General features: G+C 42.4%; 1 protein-coding gene across 3 annotated transcripts; it reads left to right on the top strand.

Annotated features, from left to right (window-relative positions):
• The first annotated feature begins 1861 nt into the window (after nt 1-1861).
• On the top strand, nt 1862-20139 carry mbd6 (methyl-CpG binding domain protein 6). Of its 3 annotated transcripts, XM_041946456.1 has the most exons (14): nt 1862-2028; nt 2981-3204; nt 5043-5182; nt 6043-6145; nt 6622-6793; nt 8826-10012; nt 10124-11276; nt 11773-12791; nt 13208-13316; nt 15059-15204; nt 16295-17068; nt 17232-17284; nt 17573-17639; nt 18828-20139. In XM_041946456.1, exons 3-14 carry the CDS (start codon nt 5067-5069, stop codon nt 18897-18899), a joined length of 4971 nt encoding a protein of 1656 aa, XP_041802390.1. In that variant the 5' UTR covers nt 1862-2028; nt 2981-3204; nt 5043-5066; the 3' UTR covers nt 18900-20139. The 3 variants fall into 3 exon arrangements, with proteins under 3 accessions (XP_041802390.1, XP_041802388.1, XP_041802389.1); XM_041946454.1 differs by having other exon boundaries at nt 8826-11276; XM_041946455.1 differs by lacking the exon at nt 1862-2028 and adding an exon at nt 2331-2354 and having other exon boundaries at nt 8826-11276.
• The last annotated feature ends 779 nt before the right edge of the window (nt 20140-20918 follow it).

The following is a 20918-nucleotide window of genomic DNA, read 5'->3' as shown; positions in this document are numbered from 1 at the left end:
AGTGCTCGGGTGTGAGCGTATGCTTGTATAAGTGCACTTACCTATGATTTTGTATGTGTGTGTGTTTGTATGTGTGTTTGTGTGCGTGCCAGGCTGAGCACTCATGTGTCAAGCTGACTGTTTGGGACAGCTGGGGACCTCAGGCCAAGCAAAGATGACGAGGGGAAATCAGATACTTTCTCTCCCTCTGTCTACGCACATATATGCACACCTCTTTCTCTTGTCCCACTTGTTCATGGACAACAGAAACAGACACACGCAGGCATTACAGCATACTGTTCACTGCCCTGTTATCGCCTGGAGCGCAAGGACGGTGCACAAACCTGTGTGTCACCTTTTTATTAAATATTTCATTTGGTAATTCACATCAGTTCTGGATTAAATGTGCGTAAATGAATTATGGTGGTTGTGCTGCGTTGTAGGCGGGACAACAGCTACAATTCAAGACACTGAGGTGGAGTGCCCACTGTTCAGTAATACATCTGTCAGTTCAGGGGTGTTTAAAGATCTGAGGCTGAGTTTACATTCACTTCACACATATTAGACAGGTTCTGGATAAAGCAACTTAAAATCTACCTTCTGAAACAGCATTGACAGGATCATGTGAAAATGTGAAATGTTTTCATGACATTTTTGGTGACTAGTCAAAAAATTCTCATGTGGGTGGGATCACCATGAAGTTTTATTTGGACCTAAATTAATTTCATGAATGAAGCTGGGTGTGAAGCAATCACAGTGACCCTTTTTTATTTTAAGAGGATGAAAGTGAATTGCAAATGCTGTGTGTTCACAGCTAATGGTTCACCTGAGAATTGAAGGTTTGTCCCAGAGGTGGTGCTCGAGGTAACGTCATCAGGTCAACAAAATCAAGGCCAAATCAACGATGGAAGGATCCCGGAGTAAACATGAGCTGTCGGCCTCTACCGACCTCCTCTTTTTACCATCTCACGTGCATTGTGTATGTATTAATCAGTAATTAGCAATGACGTTTTAACAACTTAATAAGGCACAAATATATCCAAGGAGTTTGCACCATATAAGCCCAGTAAACTTAATTAATGAAGGTTGCATTTTAATCTTGAAATCAAAATCATATACTCACTGAAATATGTTAATCAGAGACAACACCAAACACACACAAACTGTCCAGTGACTTTACTGCCTTGGCATGGACTACATTTACATAATGTAATGTGATGTAGTTGATACATAATGTAATGTAATGTGATTCTTTTTTTTAACGGCTTGAAATGTACTTAATATTGTGCATTGTCTTTGTCAATATAAATCCTGCACGCTGTACACAATATATATAGAAATGTTTACATGCAAATCATTCACTCCATGTACACATATACATTCGGTATTTAATTCTTTGCCCTATTTGTATTGTTTAAAACTAAGAATGCTTGACTTTTAGTTATGTTGTTGTTTCCTTGCAGGTGTACACATATTTTTCATGCATAACATATAAAAGTAATGGATGGGATAGTTATTTGGGGCAAAAAGGGGTATGATCAGCAGTATGGAATGTGATATACTTTCATAAATTGTACACTTTAAAATACATATAAGTGGGTATGTGTTATATTTCATTTCTGTATATTGTTACATGACGTGTTGTCTGGGTTAAAATGCAGTGTAGAAAGCTGCCCATGAATCCATTATCCTGAACTGCAGACATGTGTCCCAGGCCTTTTACTCTTCTGTCATTATCATGTCCTCTATCAAGGAGCTCCGCACTGATGTCTGTCTGGAACACTACAAAGGTCCCGTTGCATGTCGGGTACAATACTCCCTGAGCACTGAATGCGCATGCCCGACAGAAAACTCCATTATTTTTTTTGCTCGGAATCTGTAAGAAAAAAAACAGTGGGAAACTGTGAATTTGGGATTACATGGGTCGTAATGGTTGTTGGAATATATCTGAATGCTAGACGGTTTAGCAGAGCAGAGACCAAAGCAACGGCTGGATAACTGAGCACCGGGAGCGGGACATCCTTCAGTCTTGGGACACTCCAGAATCAAGTAAATTTCAGGCAGTTAGCTCTGCTAGCCTAGCTGGTAGCGTTAGCCCCGAGATCCCAGGCGCAGTAAAATGAAGCGTTATTGCCCTTTGTTTTTAAACCGGACTGGCAGACGTTGCATTATCGCTGAGAGCTGATTGATCGCGCTAATACGTGGTTAGAGTTATGGAATTAATTATTTTACGGTTATTTATTAAAGTATCAGCCGTTTTCAAAACATTATCTGGCTAGTCCGTTAGCTAGCCAGCTAACTCTTGATTCTCCCGCGAGCCAGAAAAGCGAAGACTCCAAAACTTCGCCAACACAGAGAGCCTGACGCAGAGAAAGGTTGATAGGTCCTGCTAACATTAACGTTTGCTAACGGCAGTCATTAAGTAAATGAAATCAGGTGATCGAGTTTTTTTGTGAAGCAGTATTGTGCTGGACTCGCTTCTTGTTACCATAGCTAACACGCAAGAGTTTTGCATTGGAGTGTTTTGTGCGCCTGACAGCTGTCACGACAACATAGTACAAAGTAGGGTAGCTTGCTAGCTTAGCTGTTAGCCTAGCTATTAGCCTGCCGTGTATCAGTCGTATAGTTGGTAAGATATTGTTCCATGCCTGCACGGTGCGGAGATGTTGACTGTAGCTCTACTGCGAATTCCATTAACATTTTATGTCATGCTCCTTTCAAGTTGTTAGCTCGTTTGCTTGTGAGTTGTTTGTTGGAAAGGTAGCTGCTTATATTGTGGCTAAACAGTCAGTAAACCCCGGGCCTATCTAAACACACCCTCCCACTTCAAAGTAGCCACAGCTTGCTCGGAAGTTGTATTCTTTTTCAGAGAGTAATGCATCTCATGTAATCATTCGTTGAAGTGCGCTTGGATCACATCCATTGCAGGAAATGGTTTATGACATCAGTTATTTGGTTCTCCCTGTCAGATTACATAATCCACCTCCCCCATTCTTTGCAGGCTCACCATCTTCATCCAAGACCCTATTCTCATGTGAACCGAACAAATAAATCTGCAGGAGTTATCCTCTAAGTTGAGGATCGGCCTCATAGCTGAGGAAGTCCAGGTGTTTGAGCATCAAGTCAGGTTATACTGGCAGTCTGTGTGCTTCTCACCCACCAGCATGTACACTGGACAGTGGATACCTTAGCCAAAACAGATCGTGGCTTCCCAAAGATGACAAGGTATGCAAAATTATCCTTATTCATTCTATATTATATATTTATTTTTTTACACTTTACCTTGACAGTACATTCAAAACGTTTTACTTTTGCCATGGCCACACCCTGTAATGATGAGTTTACACTGTATTTTGGGTATTAAATGTTAGAGAAAACATTCTGTAGGGGCTTGAAATTGTCAGGAGCACATACATTAGTAAAGTAAATGTGGGGCACTTTGCCAGAGCTTTTTGGAAACAGAGGACAGCTAAGAAGTAAATTCTGACAAGATATAGTGTGACATATTTACAAACCTGATTTCTAAAAAGTTGTGATGCTTTGAGAATATGCATAAAACAATGCAATCATTTGCTAAGCCATTTAGACATATATTCAATTGAAAACAGTGAAAAGATAATCTTTTAAAGTTTAAATGTGTCATCTTCATTGATTATTGTAATTATATGCTTATTCTGAATTTGAAGTTGGGATAGGGGCAACAAAAGACTGGGAAAGTTGTGGAATTCTCAAAAAACACCTGATTGGAACATTCCACGGATAAACAGGTCAATTGGTTCTGCTTGTAAGGGGCAAGACCGAAAACCAATGCTGAAAGGTACGTACAGGTTCTGGAGCAACATAAACTGCCATCCAGATGACGTCATATTCAGGGACGTCCCCACTTATTCCAGCAAGGCATTGCCAAGCAACATTCTGCAAAATTTGCAACAATATGGCTTCGTTGGAAAAGAGTGTGGGTGCTGCACTGGACTGCCTGCAGTCCGGACCTGTCTGCCATTGAAAATGTGTGCCACATTATGAAGTGCAAAAACAATGGAGACCCTGGACTGTTGAGCAACTGATGTTGAGTATCAAGCAAGAATGGTAAAGAATTTCACTTCATAACTTCAACAATGAGTGTCCTCAGTTCCCAAATGTTACTGAGAAAATATGATGTAACACAGTGGTAAACGTGCCCCTGTCCCAATTTTATTGGAGCATATTGCAGGCATCAAATGCAGAATGAGTGTATATTTCCAAAAACAAAGAGTTTCACCATTATATATGTTGTGTTTGTGCTGTATTCAGTTCAATATAGGTTGAGGAGGATTTGCTAATCATTGCATTCTGTTTTCATTTACGTTTAAACAGAATCCCAACTATTCTGGGATTGGTGTTGTAATTAGCGGCCCTCACTGTAGGCATTCATTCTTTGTTGTACTGTTAAGTTTAGGCTGAGTTGATTATGATGCAGTGGTTGCATTTTGTACTATTTTATGTTTGACATTGACATTTGGGGTTGTGTCATCAGACGAATGTGGCTCACACATTTGGCATGCAGGTTGCTTTAATTAGAACATTGATATCCTGAAAGACTTCACTGTAGAGACATTTGTTCATCCATTTATGCATGCATGTGTTTACTCATTCTGTGACTCACAGTGAGGTGCAACAAACTACACGGATACATGGAACAAAATAGTTGCATGTATATGTGCATTTTTTAAAGAGGTTCAGCTGTGTTGGGAGCCTTTTCTGATTTTGGGCTAGAAGAATAAACTTGACTATTTCACAGCTCTGGTAAATTGTCATTCCCAAATAACATTCAAATGTGATACTGACCGATTTCGAGATTACAAAAGTAAATTTCACTATTCAATACTACTCATGCTGTAAGATGTTTTTAGCTAGCTCTACATTATTTTAGACAATCACGTTGACTTTTCAAATACAGAACAAGGATCCTCTGGCAAAAGGACTCTCTAATAAATTAAAGCAAAACCCATGGGTCTTTAAACACATTAAACTTCATTTTATGAGATTAAAGAAAACATGTATTAACTCTCTGCTCATTTTCCAAGGTGCTGGCAGGCCGCAACTACAAAATGATGGGAGGCAGTGAGACTGTAAGTGGGGACAAGGATGGGGTCCACACCACTGCAATACACGTCCCTATCGGCTGGCAGAGGAGAGTGGAGGGCGGGCAGGTGATCTATGTCAGGTGGGTTGTTTTAGTTGAACAAAAAGCATATGCAGACTTGTTGCTGATGTTTATTCATGTTTTGGACAGCAGATTTTGATGTTTAGGCATATGAATGTGTGAGCTAAAGTATTTATTCTGGAGAAATGACAATGCTGGTTTTGCCACCGTGTAGAAGGATATTACCCGAAAAGTTGACAATTGCTTCTGTGGATTTGTTTTAGAAATTTGCATAAAGAGGCAGTCCCCCTGCAAATTAAGATTTCCCTTTGCCTTGTTTTCCTTGGCACGCTCAGGGCAGAGTTTATTTCAATTTGCATGCACATAGTTCATTGAACAGTGGTTTGGATCTTGCTCAAAATGAATGTTTGTAACATATGACATTTTAGATAGGAAACTGCTTAGTACCCCAGGCTATCAGGAGAAAGTTCTTTCTCAAGAGTAATTTTAAAGCCAGTCAAATGGAGAATTTATAATATAATGTAACAGCAGCTTATTCATATGTAGGCCGTAAGTCACCTCACCGAGCAAGCCACAGTTTCTTCAGAAAGACATAAAAAAAGATGACAAGGAGATATTAAGCTGAAACCACTTCCAAATGAAGTCCAAAGGCGCATAATAAGTCTTATATTCAAAGTTTCTCTAATACAGCAGGACTGTCTAAATGCAGCCATGTAAAACACACCATCCTTCAGTTTGTATATGCAGCCTTGTAGATGCTATAAGTACTTCAAATTCTCAAATTTTTACTATGGGGATCTTGATGTGTGTTCGGCTTTGCAACCTAGAACATTGCTGGGCTCTGAACGAATCTTTTATTTACATCTTTTCAGTTAGCTTTGAGTTTGCTGTAACAGTTTGTCCTTCTCTTCATTGTGTAGTCCCAGTGGCACTTCCCTATCCTCTCTGGACGAGGTCAAGACCTATCTGTTGAGTGATGGCACCTGCAAATGTGGTCTTGAGTGTCCACTCATCATCCATAAGGTAAAGCCAGTCTAAATTTGAAATTTGTTTGTGTAGTGGGTGTAGGTGTGTGTGCACAAAGGGTCGACAGTTCAGGTGAAATACTTACAGTGTGTATATAATATATTTGCAAATTATCTGTTTTCAGATTTAGTTGTACTGTGACCCTTGAATGTGCATGTATGCACATATTTTATTAGCATGGCTAAATTTAACTGTATGGTGATGACCTTTTAACCTTTTAAATTTCACTTGGCCAATGTGGTGTGTTGTTCTACTGGCTCTCAAACTGAGGACATTAAAACATACTGTTTTATCTGGAATCATGATTAACCTGCTTCATAAAATATTGAGTACACGATGATCCATGTGTGATTATGAATATTATGAGTGTAATATACCCCCAGGGATACACTGTGCTAAATTTGATGAAATGTTATTCAAAGAGTTCTCTCTGAATTCTGGCTAATCCTCTTTGTTTATGTGGTATTGTACAGGTTTTCAACTTCACTGTGGGAGTGAAGGTGGAGCAGCACAGTCAGCCATTAGGCAAAGCAGAGCAGGACATGACCAAACTGTGTAACCACCGCAGGAAAGTGGTGGCGATGGCTGCTCTGTGTCGAAGTATGCAGGCCTCACAGCTGCCCTTTGCCAACCTTCATCACCAAGGTAAGCGTTGAAGCATTGAAACTGGCTATTCTTGTACTGTACAGATTAACTAAACAGGTGCTGCTCAGCATCATGTAGGAAATGTCCATTTAAATTTTGATGTAGAGGAGTGGAGTCTCTCTGTAAGGTGTCTCCAGTTCAAGTCTGTCAAACTGGAACGTAATCTGTGCTTGTCCCCCAGATCTTTTGATATTGGGGTTGGGTGTTGGGTGTTGGGTGTGCTGTGTGCACAGTACTAAGCTCATGTAGAGGGGCTTCAATGAGACTATGATCTTGCAGGCCCTGCAGGACCCAAATACACTGTAATATGTGCATTAATGCTGCATCATGATGGGATGAATTTGTGACGAAAAATGTAATTTCGTAAAGATTAAGAGGCTGTTATTGGTCTTAACTCTGCATGTAAATACTGTTTTACACTAAACCATATGCCTCCAAAATACAGAAACAGATGTTTCCATTTAGTTTCTCCCTCGCTCTCTTGTTCCCACAACATGGGCTATCAGAGAAACTGGGGCATGATCCATATCCATATTTCCATATACACTTTTAGTTCCTACTGCCTACAGCAAAATCCATAGCACAGCTAAATGTGTCTTGCTTTGACTGTGGGAAGGGCCAGACAGATTTTCACTAGAGAACATTTTTGATGGTGTGTGATCAGAAGCACGGATCATCGGAGTGGGCGGGAGTGGGATGGAGTGTCTGTTAGAGAAGGCGCTGATGGTTGGAAATCCTATGGGAGCAGGTGGGTGGAGGACTGAAAAAATGAGCACTGGTCATTTCAGCAGCTGTCAGACACCAAGAATTGAAACCAGTGATTTATTGATAGCAATGATAAGCTTCCATGTTGGGAACAGAAGACATCCAGCAAAGACCAGTATATGGGGTTTGTGGATACTTTGTTTGCTCAGATGTCTTGCTGCAGTTTATATCCATCAATACATTCAGACACACGTGCAAAGTCTTACTGTGTGCAGGAGGACAGTTCCATCATTGTGCTCCTGTGGTCATTTTTTCTCATTATCTTCTCTCCTGTTAATGTGGATTCAGTTAAAACAGATCCACCATAGTGCACACCATAGTGAACGCTACTGCAAGTCCTTCATTCCATCAGCTGTCAGATTGTTCAACTCCAGCATCACCTAACATAAGACTGTGTTGATGTTGTTTGACAAATTACGCTCATATCCATACATTTTGTGCAATATTACAGATTTCGTTTTACATTTTGTGCAATTTTACATATTATTTACCATTTCGTATATTTTATTCTTCTGTGCAATAGTAGTAACACTATTTTTTTTTTTAATCTGAAAGCAGCATACTTTTTATTTACACACTTTTTTACATGTTAATATATATATATTTTTTTACATATTTTATTCTTTTATATAGTCAAATTTCATGTTGCTTGTATAATATGTACATATATATAGTCTACTTTTTTTTTTGAATGTTCTCTATCTCTGCTGCTATTTTTCTTCCCATTGCTATCACATGCTGCTGTAATGCCCAGATTTCCCCGTCTGGGGATAAAGTTTTTAGCTTAGCTTAGCTTAGCTTATCTTATACAGTATTGGGAGACAAACAAGCACATTAACTACCTTGTACAGGTAAAATGGGTTAGATCTCACTCTTCGACAGATTTCTTCATCACACACACACACACGCATTCTTCGACACCCATTCCTCTTCCACAGGCACATCATATTTTCTTAAACTAATAACCAATGGAAGTGGAAGGTTTGTGCTTCCTCTGTTTGTGATTGGCAGTGTTTCCAAGGCAGGGTCTGTGAGACTTGGCATGGCTTCAAAATTGGTCACCTCCTCACCAATTACCTCAAGTGTCCAAATCAAACATCGAAATGCTCCTCTTGAGCACTCAAATATGGCAGAATTTCATTCTCAGTGATTAGTTTATAGACTGTATACAAGACCCTTTATTTATGAAAGTAAACAATGTTGTCATATTGAGGTCACAAGAATTTAGTAAATGTTTTTTTGTGTGTGTGTTCGCGTTCACTTTCAGAGATGAGCAGTGGAGTGGACAGCCGCGATCCAAAGCGAATACTTGTGGAGCGGGAAGAAGAGGACCATGGAATTTACCATCCCAAACTCTGTCCAGTTTCAGCTCGACCCCACAGCAACATCCACCCAAACCCGTGTGCCAGCCCTAAATCCACCCACCAGTTTATCTACCCTTACAATGGTTCTTCCCCTGTCCTTCACATGGGCACAAACTCTCACCATCCCCTCGAAGCTTTAAGAAGGCTTCATCATCCTCCTCCTCTCCCTGTCCCCTCCAGTTCTCCCTCCAGCTCCTCATTCCCAGCTTACAGCGCTGCCCAGAGGTCACCCCGCACCCCCACCCCTCAGAACACCAGTCAAGGTCAAAGAACACCCAAATCCCCGGAGACTCCAGGTTCTCCTCGGCTAGGGCCCCTCTCTTCACCTCCTCCCTCTTCCCCTATGACCATAAGTGGAGGAGGAAGAGGAGCTCAGACTCATGCTCATCATCCTCATGGTGTCATTGTGGACTCCCCCCTCTCTCCATCTCCCTCCCTCTCTCCCTCGGTCCAGAACATGAACTGTGGGTCTCCTCACCAGCGGTCCCGCCACCCTTCAGCCTCTCCTTCCCCTCTCTCTGATCAGGGAGGAGGCTCAACAGCAGCAGCAGGAGGAGGACTGATGGGAAGTAACTTGTCTCAGAGGAGGAAATCCACCTCTTCCTCTCCACACTCCCCTCTCTCTGGTGGCTCCCCATCCCCCCACTTCCCCAAGTACAAGCTTGAAGACATCTTGGAGCAGTTTAAGAACTCAGGCAATGGCAGCACTAATAACCACCATCTCCTTATCCCTACTAACCCCTCCTTACTGACCAACCAAAGCAGTAGCAACCATCATGCTCTCTCATTGAAGTCCTCAAAGAGTACCACGAGTCTGACTTCCAGCTCAGGACCACCAACGTTTGAGTTGAACTCTGCAGGGCCTTCTGGTTTGTCTTTGGGGCCATTCCTGAACCACCACCACAGCCATCAGAGCAAGCTGCCACACCCAACTTCTTTCCCTGCAAGTAGCCTGCTCTCTGCAGCTGCCAAGGCTCAGCTGGCTAGCCAGATAACCCAGGGCCAGAGCTCAAATGTGGCCAGCAACCCGGTGAGCTTGCCCTCTTCTCTGGAGGTCTTGAAAGAGGCACAGCAGCAAGTGTCATCAAAGGTAACAAACAGCACTTTACATAACAGCCACCCTCCCTCCTCCATCGCTACTACTAGACCTCCCCATTCCTCCCTTGCATCAGCCTCCTCTGTCCTCTTTCCTCCATCCCAGTCTCTGGCCCAGTCCCTGGCCTCCTCCTTGCCCCACCTGCCTCCCGCAGCAGAGCGCAATGCATCTCACAGGAAGAGGCAACGGCGATCTCCCACAGTGCTCAGCATGCTAAGAGACACCCAGCAGCTGGCTAATGGGCCCCGGAAGACCCCACCAGGAGAAGCTGTTTCTGCTACTGCTATCAATCTATCCTCTTCTTCCCCTTCCTTCCCCTCCTCCTCCTCACACTCCTCCTCTACCTCAGCTGTGCAGAACCAGAATGCTGTCATGTTAGAAAACCATCAACATCTTCTCCCTGGGCAGACACCAAGGCTCCCTGCTCCCCAGAAGATAGCACACCTTTCCCGGCCTCCTCGGCAATACGAGGCTCTGGATTTCACTACACACTTGACACCTACACCTCTTGGCTTGGATCCTCCAACCCAGCCTCTGTCTGCTCTGTTACACCTGCTCAGTGTTCAGAATGCACAGGCCACAGCCTCAGCATCCAACTCTGCTTCAGCTCAGTCAGGATCTGTGTCTATAGAAGGAGGTGGACACACTAATAAACAAAGCCCGAGACTGTCGCCCTCTTCTCCTGCCCCTCATTCTAATGTCAGGCACCGACAGACTCAGTCACCGTGCCGAACCAGTAACACTAATCCTCTACCCTCGGTGCCACAGCCGCTCTCCCCCCCTCCACCTTCCTCTCATTTCAAATCAGTGCAGTCTCCATCACATCCTCAGTCTACTAAATCCAGTCCTCTACATAGACATTCTCCTTCTTCTACACTGCTGCCCAACTCAAATTTAGCTTTACACAACAGCAGCAGTCCTCCTCAGCACACGTCCCCAACTTCTTCAGACAAGCATCAACCAACTGAGAATGACATTCCTATGATAGACTCTGTTTCCCAGGCACCATTGCAGGAAGCCTCACCACAGGACACTGTGGCAAGGGAGCATGGTAGTAACAGCATATCTACATCAGTGGACCTGAGTCATTCTCAAGGCAGTGTTTCTGTGGCGATATCCAGCTCCCCGAAGCCTCTTGATCTTAGCAACCATGTCCTGGCCCTCCTTGCAGCATCTTCCACTGTGCCCCAGGGAGAGGGCTGCTCCTCCGACCGTACCACTGATGTTGTGATGTCTTCCCAAGGAAATCCCACTGCAGGTGAGGATATTTTTCAGTCTGAAGAGTATCTTTAGTCTTGAAGATATAGCCTTAACTTTTCAATGCATATTGAAGTAATATGGTTTGTAGACCTTGGCAATATACTTAAAATGTACCCATATGCACATAAAGATTCTCTCACACATTTTACTCATTCATATCACCCCTTTAAATTGGCCTTTACAGATGATTGTATCTCTTAGGATGATTTGGTAAAATAAGTAAAAATGTTTTCTCATTGTTGCACCCCTTGGTGTTGGTACAGTGTTGCTCTTAATCAATGTGGGTGCACATATTTATTGATGTCTTATTGCTAGCTTGTAAATTGAGTACTGTTTTGTAGCTAACTCTCTGGTGTTCTGTGCTGTACCAGAGACAACCATCACAGTTGCGTGAAATACTGCATACTGCACGACTCCAAACCCTTGTGTAACGTTTCTTTACTGCTTAATAACTTGGCCAAAACAGATGTGAATGATTTATTTCTCTCACACAGGACCAGAGGAGACTAGATGTGTGGACCCGAAGGTCTCCATAGTGACCAAACCTCTGCCAGCCACCAGCCCTGGTCCCACTATCTCCTCTCGTCTTGGGGACAATCACAGTCCTAATACATCTTCAGCTGTGGGCGACTCAACCACTCCCTTACCTTTGGCAGAGGCCTTCCCCTTCATGAACCAAGAGCAGCTGCTTCAGCTGCTGTCATCCACAGGAGGTCTTCCGTCTCTCCTGGACCCTACAGTCTTGGCTTCGTTGCCCCTAGGGGGGCTGTGGTTAGGAGGACAACATGCACAGATACCCCCTGCCAGTGCCACACCACAGAATCTTGCAGAGCAGCAGCAGTCAGAGCAGCAGCAGCAGCAGCAGCATTTACTGATACAACAAGAGACACAGCAGCAAAACCAGGATCAACAACAGAAGCAACAACAGATAAACAATAATCCTCTGTTTCCCTTGTTGCCCTTGTTGAGTGGTGCTCAAGGGGAGCTGCCTCTGAACCTTTTGGGCCTGCTGAACCCGCTCCCAGCCCCAGCCACAACCCCTACTCCAGGACAGGAGGCTGATTTAGGGCTAACAGAAAAACCTAGCCTTCAGGCTCTGCTCATGGCGTCCTTGTTGCTCGGGCAACAGCAGGCCCCTTTATTACCTCTATCTGGGCTGGGTCAGTTGAGCCAGGTCAGCCTGGAAGTTCCTCTACAGCAGCCACAGCAGATCCCCACCACACTGGAGGGTCTCACTCTGGATAAAACCTCTGGCCTACTGGATCCATCAACCCTACCTGGCCCCGGGCTCTTGGAGGTTGCCCAGGGCCTCCTTTCCATCCCTCCAGGAGCTGAGGGCTCTATCCAAGCCCTGCAGTCTCTGCTCCTTCCTGCCACTATTCCTCCTCCCCCCGCAGCCTTCCTGCCTCTCAGCCCTGCCTTGCTCACTGCTGCCCTGAGCTCTGCCGAGCTCCACCCACCTCCCCACACCCATTTAGCTCCTGCACAGCAAACCCAACATACCCAACCTCAGGTAGGCTCCCCTATCTCCTATAGCTATTTCCTCTGACCTCCTTCTAGTTTCCCTTTCAAAAACCTATGAGCACATTTCTTCAACTGCTCCCTTGTTTCCCCCTATATCAGCATCTCATTTTCACAAAAAATACACCAACTGTTACTGTTTACTGCTAAAATATGAGTTTTCTCTAAACTATTTTCAAATTAAGCCCTCCTCAAACTAGGTGGTTTGTTTGAGTTGGTTCCAATCTGTCCACCTTGTGTATTATTTGAATGCACTTGTTTTTGGAAACATTTAAAATTTTGCATTTAAAAAGAGGTCAAATTTCTTGTCTCTCTGTATATCTTCTACTGTTTTTTCTTAGATTCACTATTCAGTAATTTGTTTGCCTGCAAGTCAAATCATCTGCTCTACTCTCTTCTCCTTTCCAGGTATCTACTGATGCTGGTGTTGACACCCTCATCCCCCTATCTCTCCAAGGCAAGGACAACCCCATCCTCCAACAGTTACTTCCCACTTTGCTTAACCCTGCTGTATTAGGTGAGTTACTGCCAACCCTCTGTAACACTTGTAGGCCTTTTCCATTGGTGTTTTTGGCTGCGCCGAGTCAAACTAGGCTGCACTGATTTGCATTTCCATTATCAGTTTAAATGCGAGTTGAGCCGAGCTGTACCTGAGATGGACCCTCTATGGAGTCAGAATAAAGCACACCCAATCCGCCTCCAAGTGGGTTGCGGTGACATCTCTACGACAGCAGACAGCCTGTGACAGTGCCCCTTCTCCCCCTCAAACAAACGTGTTGCGAGACAAGACAAGAAATATGATTTTTAAAGTCTCTGTGTTTTCACCTCTCAGTGCTTTTGTAGCTTCTAACTGAGTCTCTGTGGTTGAGGTTTAGTTCTCTCCTGCATCCCTGTTTGTACTTTCAGATATCTGCTTTATTTTACTGTTTACCTTCAGCATTTAGGAGTTAGGGCTGTCAACGAATATTCAAAGTTCAAAAACATGTCTGAATTCTTAAAAAATCCAGACATTCACTTGTGATAATTAATATTCGGGTGTCAGGGGAAAAAAGCAGCAACACAATGGATGCACTGAATGCACTGCATGACGGACAGAAGTGACAAAGCCAAAGTTTCATGCTGTCCAGTAATTATCCAGTTTGTTTTTTACCAGAAAACTCTGTTGAAGTCCAGCATATTTAAATTCTGGTCATAATGTCCGATGAAAATAATTCAGAAGAGTCGGAGTAAATAATTCCCAATTGAGTTTTTTCAACCAGTCCAGAATTGGTGATGATTGTTGAAAAAGTGGAAGGGCTAACCAGGAAGGATTTGGTGAGTTTTATTTGGTTCTGTTACATTTGAATGAAGTGTGTTTAATGATGGTAAAATTACTGTTTCAATCACTTTTAGTGGACGTACAATGATGGTGCACAAATGCCCGGAGGGCGTTCTCGCTAAATACTGGAAAAACTTAATTCTGCATTAGTCACTTGGACACAAAAACATGGGAAAATAGGGCCCATAATCAGGTAATATGTGACTGGAATTTCTCCTGTCTGTGTGAGACATTGAAATCTTCTAGGACACGTGGACTGACTAGGAATAACAGAACGTAATTCTTCAACTAATCTAATTTTGACAAACCTCATAGGAGTCATGTCAAGTTACTGCCCAACAAACCCAACATTTCCTGATTATGCTGCCTCATAATAAAGGCTTTTAAATAACAACGTAACAGGGCACTTTTATTGTGAGAAATTTATAGGAAATTAAGTGTGTTTATCACTGAACTACCAAAGCTTTTTTAGTGGCTATTCTTGATTGAAAACAAGCCTACAAATACTGTTGGAGGAAGAGTACAAACTGAAACTGCCAAAGTGAGATGTTAGATGAAGAGCTGCAGACAACAGACTCTTACGGCACCTTTGCAAACAGCTCACCTCCAGGTAAACAACTTCTTTTACCTGTTCTGCTGTGTGATGGAAAAACATATGCAAAAATAATGTAATTTATTCTGAAAAAGGTATAGTAAAGTCACTGATGAGCCTGCTGCTTTTAAAGGTCGTCGACTCAAGACTTAAGATGACTCGGTTAAAGACACACCTTTAAGCCAGTCGCCTTGTCTAATGGAGATGCAAATCCCAAACCAAACTTGCCCATGTGTATGGAAAAGGACTATTCTTACTCGTATTAAATGAAATGATATCAGCAAAAACTCTGCAGGCATTCTGTAGCAGTAAGTCATTATATGTGCATCTATGAACTGTGTCTTTGTAGGAGATCTTTCCGCCATCACAGGCCTCCATAACATGTTGGGGATTGGAGCAGGTTCCATCCTCCTACCCCCAGTCCAGACCTCTGCTTTGGGCATGCCTCTGCTGCAGGGTCCTGATGGAGCCATCAACTTGCTCAACAACATACAGGTAGGTAACTGGCATGTAGCTTAATGAATAAAGAACATCAAGATGTTCCCTCCTAAAAGGGGGATGTTATTTAAGATTTATATGCTTAAATTGTTCAACAAGGCTTTGAGTTTTTACAAGAGCCAATCGTAAAGATCTTTTATCGGGGCTTATCTGGGCATACTTTGAAGGATTGGTATTGGCTATAATAAATCAGGTCAAAATCTAAACTATTCTTGACTGTACTCTGCTGTGTTTTGTCCACCTCAGCCTGCTAATGTTGTAGCGCTGCTCTCCCACATGACAGCCGGGCTCTACACTGCAGGCATTTCACAGCATACTGAGAGTGGCAAAATAAATTAAGATTTACTAAACTCTGACTCCAATTCTCTTTTTCATCAGCAAAGAGCAACGTACAAAACATTCAGATAGTAGCCAGTCAGTGCTGACTGCTGGCAAACATTATGGTTGATTGATTGACAGATTATATCTGTCATCATTAATCATTGTCTAATCATCATTGTCTAGTGTTGATTACGTGAGTAACATTATGACAGGCATATATATAGTTGGCAGCTGTTGGGATAAACTCCACAACCTGGTGTCTGTGCTCAGCAAAAGATTTTGTGAGGGAAGAACCTCCTCTCTGTAACACCACTGTGTGTTTGAAGATCCAACAACTCCAATAGAGTGAGACATTGCCTCTCTAGTGGATCAGTTTTCATCACATTCTCCATTTATTCCCTTATAAATGTTGTGTCTATACTGTAAGATTTAAAACCTTGTAGTTTTGAACTGATCAAGTAGCATGTGAAAAAGGGTGTGCCAAAATCAACTGTTACTTCAATGTATCTAACACACATTTAACCAGCATTTAGGTGAACATAAGTATTGAATCAGACTCTGTGTCAAGAGAATGCTGAAGGTTTACTCAAGTAAAAACTGGATTGGCACATTTAGGAATTTTAATTATCTATTTTCTTGACTGTTATAAATTGTGGCTGTGCTGTTTACATTTTACAAATTTACAAATTATTTGCATTGTATTCTTTTGCATCAATGAGAAAACATTGTCCATTTCGCCTCAACTTCTTTCCTTTTTTTCCTCCAGCTAAACCTTGCACCACCCTCTGAAGGAGAGAAGCCAGTCTCATTGCAGGGCACACAAAGCCCTGTCCCGCAGGAAGACATTCCAGCTAGTCAGATCGCTTCCGAGGTAGTTCCTAGTCCTGTTCCAGCTCCAGCCCCAGCCCCTGCCCAAGAGCCCAGCCCACCCCCACCCCCACATCGAATATCTGAGGGAAGGTCTGTTATTGATCCTTACACCTCTTTCATGGACACGATTTATACCTCCTTCCTTCAAGTCAGTGCTAAAGAGCAAGAAGACAGGGCCCACTTGGGGCCATCTGACCCCACTTCACCCTTCTGTGCCTTACCGCCGGTTTCATTCCCTGTGGAGCACCATACCCCGTCCACCCCTGTCCCAACCCTGCCCCAGGCAAGTGCCCCAGTCTCCCTCAGCCCACGTCGGGCCTGTTCCCTCCGCAACCCAGACTTATCCCGACTCAACCTGGAAGCAGCAGCCCATTCCCCAGCACAAGGGACCCCCAAACCCACTGAGGACGGTTCTACGCCACCCTTGCAAAGGAAACCGGTCATGGTAGAGGGACATACTCACCCAGAGCCTCCCTTGCCACCCATATACTTGGAGGAGGCTAAGACAGACTGTACTGGGCCTGCTGCCGCTGTGTGCCCCTATGTGGAGGCAGGGGTGGATAGGCAGGGGCATCTTCCCCATGCGGGGTACCTCAGTCCCAGGGATGGATGCAGTGGGAGGCCCAGTGAGGAAACAGCTGGGACATTGCTGCCCACTGAACAGGGAAGGGTGAGTGCCTGGGGTCCTGTTTCCTTCAAACTTATAAATCCTCCTGCTGAGACTGCATTTTTGTAGGAACCAAAGAATGAAAAGAGAAATGCAGTATCGTCATTGTTTTTAGATGATTTCATCATGGAGTTTTGGTAATGTGATTTCTGATTCTACCTCCAAGGATCAAGCAGGAGCAGTGAGTGGAACCAGAAGAGGAAGGAAAAGGAAACAAACGTAAGTTGTCTTGTTAATGGGTTCAAAGGGGGTCCGGTTGCAAGACATTGAACTACAAAGAATCAGTGTTTCGTTAACAGCTCACTGTTGCACGATCTTGGCAATGTTAAGTGTATTTATTGCACTGCTGTAATGTCGGTAAATACTTGTTTCAGTAATTTAGCGTGGAAATTAGCCTCTCTAACAGGCTAGCTTGGCTTTCAGAGGAAATTCAGGTGAAGTGAAGAAGGCCTGTTTATTTGGTTATAACATGCTCTATTGAATACTAATGCCTGTCTTGCGTATCAGGCTACAGAATGTGTTAGAAGACTTCAGAGACATGGATGCTACAGCACTAGAGGAAACCAAGGCTACGGTAAGACCCGGCTCCCCCCTCAGTAACTCACAGATCTGTTGGATTGATTGTCAGCAGCACTGGTTATTCCCTCTCACTAGTATCATTGAACTGTTAAAGTCAGACAGCAATGAATATGCTGCTTTTCCTTTTCAGCAGCTTGGAGTTTTTTTTAGCCATATTTGCAGCTGATCCTCTAGCTGTTCCTCCAGCGCCACCATGAGGTTCACAGTTGTAGTTTTGACTGAAATGCCTTGACAGCTATTGCATGGATTATCATGAAATTTGGTACAGACATTCCTGTTCCCCTCAGGATGATTTGAAGTCCCTTTGGTGATCCCTAACTTTTCATCTAGCACCATCATCGGCTTAACATTAATTTGTCAATATTTTGGCCTGACAAAATATCTGCAAAACAAAGGACATTTCCATCAGCCTCGGCTGTACTTTGATTTTAGTACTAAAATCAGCAAATGTTAGCATAGTAACACACAGAGATGGTGGCTAAGATGTGAACATGGTAAACATACCTGTAAGCATCTGCATGTTAACTGCTAGCATGGCTATAGATAACCAAGTTAATGTAATCGTGTGTGACATTTTCATATCATCACCACTTTCTTTATCTGACTCATATCTGTAAAACATTTTGTACAAAGAGAGCTCTGTGCAGAAACACCACAGCAATCTCATCTTAGCACAAATCAAAAGCATTAAAAGAAAATGTCTCAGCGATATTTTCAAAAGACAAAGCAGCATTTGAACATCTCACCACAAGGACCATTTAGTTGAGTGCCGTTTTTGAAGCCTTTTGATCTTTTTTCTCGAAGATCATACCACATGATCATCCGCAGATTTAGTTGACCAGTTGTCATGAAATTGCACGTTTAAGACTCCATTTTAAAGATTTCTCGTCCATGTTGGCTGAAAAGCTGAAGTTCATCCTTCATTAAATGGATGTGAGACTGTTTTTCCAACTGTTCCAAGGTCAAGAAACTACTTTTAACCTCAAAAGGCAATGTTTCATTTTTTTTTGTTCAGATTGCTAATAACAGTAAAACCAAGACACTGAATATGTGCAAACATATATATATGACAACATATATGTGCCCTTTACCCTGTGAAGGATTAAAACAAATGGCAGATGCGAAAGGTTTTTATTCTATGCTGATGCTGATGTGACAATAATTTCTGTCTTTCTTGTTCCAGACAACACTGCTGAAGCCTGAGAGGTCAGTCCGCGGCAGGAGGCGACGAGGCGCCAGGTCACAGAGGCAGTGATTGATTGGTGGAGGGAGCTGTAAGTCAGAGCTGTTCACCAATCAAAGGCGGCCAGACGCCTCTTTTCCCCCCTCCATCTCTCCACCAACATCACCACTGTTTAGACCTTTCTTTTTTTCAATTCAGCTGCACTAATATTATGCTGTTGTCATGTCAACCGTTGTAATGGCAACCACTATGAAAAAACACATAGGAGAGAGATCTAGTCTGAGACATTAATTTATAAAAAGTGAAAAAAAAATGAAGATAAATTTTGTCCATACTTTTTCACTTAGGTCTTCTCTTAGGTCTAGTTCACAAATCTGATCTGTTAATTATGGTTGGTGTTAGAATTATATCAATGAGAAAACATAAAAAAAACTAAGAAGAGAAATGTTTTCTTCTCATCAGCGTGTAACTGTGAGTCAGGATAAAGCCCATCTACTTGAACGATGCTATCTGTTGAAAGTTTGTCTGTACATGTGTGGGTGTGTGTGTCCTTTTATGTGTCTGAGCGTGTGTTGGACAACAGTGCGATTGCTGAGCCCCTCAGTGTCCGACCGTTAGTTGAATTTATTTTAATTTTAGTAAACGGGACCCTGTCTGTAAGATAAAGGGCTCTTTGCAGAAACACAAAGCAGTTGTATTTCAACGAAATGTTCTTAAAGGTTTTCGGAGGTGATGAAAGGGAGTATAAGAAGGAACAGACTTGATTTTTTTCACAACAACCGTTATATGGGACAAGCAAAGGAAATAATGTAGTTCACTGCATCAGGTTTCTTCACTAGCAGTTCAGAAAAACTGAAAAAAAACTGCATTTCACATGCTGTGTCATTTGGTGCTGTGAAGAATTACATGTAGCTGTGGTGTGTTGGAGTCTATTTAATATCTTTTCACCTAACACCCACCAAAACTTCCACCCCCCTCCAGCCATGAGATATAGTAAGTGTCTGGAAAAAGTGTTGAATTATGAAATGGAACTTTTGCAGGAATCCAGAGTTAATACAAAGTATAGTACAGTATGTCCTTTGATTGGTTGAACGAATGGCTGGAAAACTTAAACACAGAGAGTGATTTTGTCTTACGTGGATCTGTTGAGTCCGTGTGTTACTGTGGATTTGGAGTTAATATCCCCTCTCTGTCTCCTCATATCACTGTTTGAGCTCTCCTCCACACACTGCCCTGCCCCAAGAGTACTGGCATCTCTAGCTGTATTTAAAAAAAAAAATAAAAAAAGAATAAAGAAAAGTGAAAAAGAAAGCAGATTATGCAATTTCTACACTTGGAGATTTGTACATATGTACAGTTAATGTGTTTTATTTTGATTTTATATTGTTAGAGAAAGAGACAAGAGAAAACAATTAATTGTGAATTTTTCTGGGAATTGTAATTAAGTATTTTTCTCATTCTACCCCTTGCTTTCAATACTTATGTTTAAAAAGACGATTAAATTGTGGACTGTAGCTTTCTTTTTTATATGGGAGTCTTTTTTATTTAATATTAAACTATTTACAGAAAATGTATCGTGTGTTGATTTCTCTTCTGAAAAGGGTGTGAGGAACTTCATAAAGGTATGGGAATTTTGCCTTTAACTCTGACAGGAATACAGCGTATTGACGGTTGATAGGTATAAAGTTGTTGGCTGAAGAAGTCTTATACCTGCACCCTGGTTAAATCACTGTAAATGTACACATTTTCTAGTCAACACTGAGTTACAGTAACAACAGTTTACTGAATTTAACATAACCTTCATCCTGTTACCGGATGTGCATTTCTTGGGTCTAGACACTTACTCGGCCAAAAAAATAATATATAATATAGCTCATAGTAGTTCTTATCAGTGCATAATTAATGGCCCACAAATCCCACTTTATTACCTGTGTGAAAAAAAATGATTGTAGTTGTTTTTTTTCTCTCTGTTTACTTGGCTTTTATCAGGATATCTTAAAGTGTTTACTCAAAAGAGGCCATTGATTCATTGCTAATTTTAATTATGAATCCAACATTGTAAACAGACGTATTTGTGCATACTGAAGCAGT

This window comes from Chelmon rostratus, chromosome 10, assembly GCF_017976325.1.
Source record: "Chelmon rostratus isolate fCheRos1 chromosome 10, fCheRos1.pri, whole genome shotgun sequence".
Lineage (NCBI taxonomy): Eukaryota > Metazoa > Chordata > Actinopteri > Chaetodontiformes > Chaetodontidae > Chelmon > Chelmon rostratus.
The sequence above is the reverse complement of the archived record's forward strand: the minus strand, read 5'-3'. Positions and strand labels throughout refer to the sequence as shown.

Bases quoted from the DNA above. Each gene is read 5' to 3' on its own strand.
- mbd6 (XM_041946454.1), top strand. From the start codon at position 5,067: ATGATGGGAGGCAGTGAGACTGTAAGTGGGGACAAGGATGGGGTCCAC. The intron at 6,146-6,621 runs GTAAAGCCAGTC...GGTATTGTACAG, and splicing joins GTCCACTCATCATCCATAAG to GTTTTCAACTTCACTGTGGG. The intron at 15,205-16,294 runs GTAGGTAACTGG...TTTTTCCTCCAG, and splicing joins ACTTGCTCAACAACATACAG to CTAAACCTTGCACCACCCTC.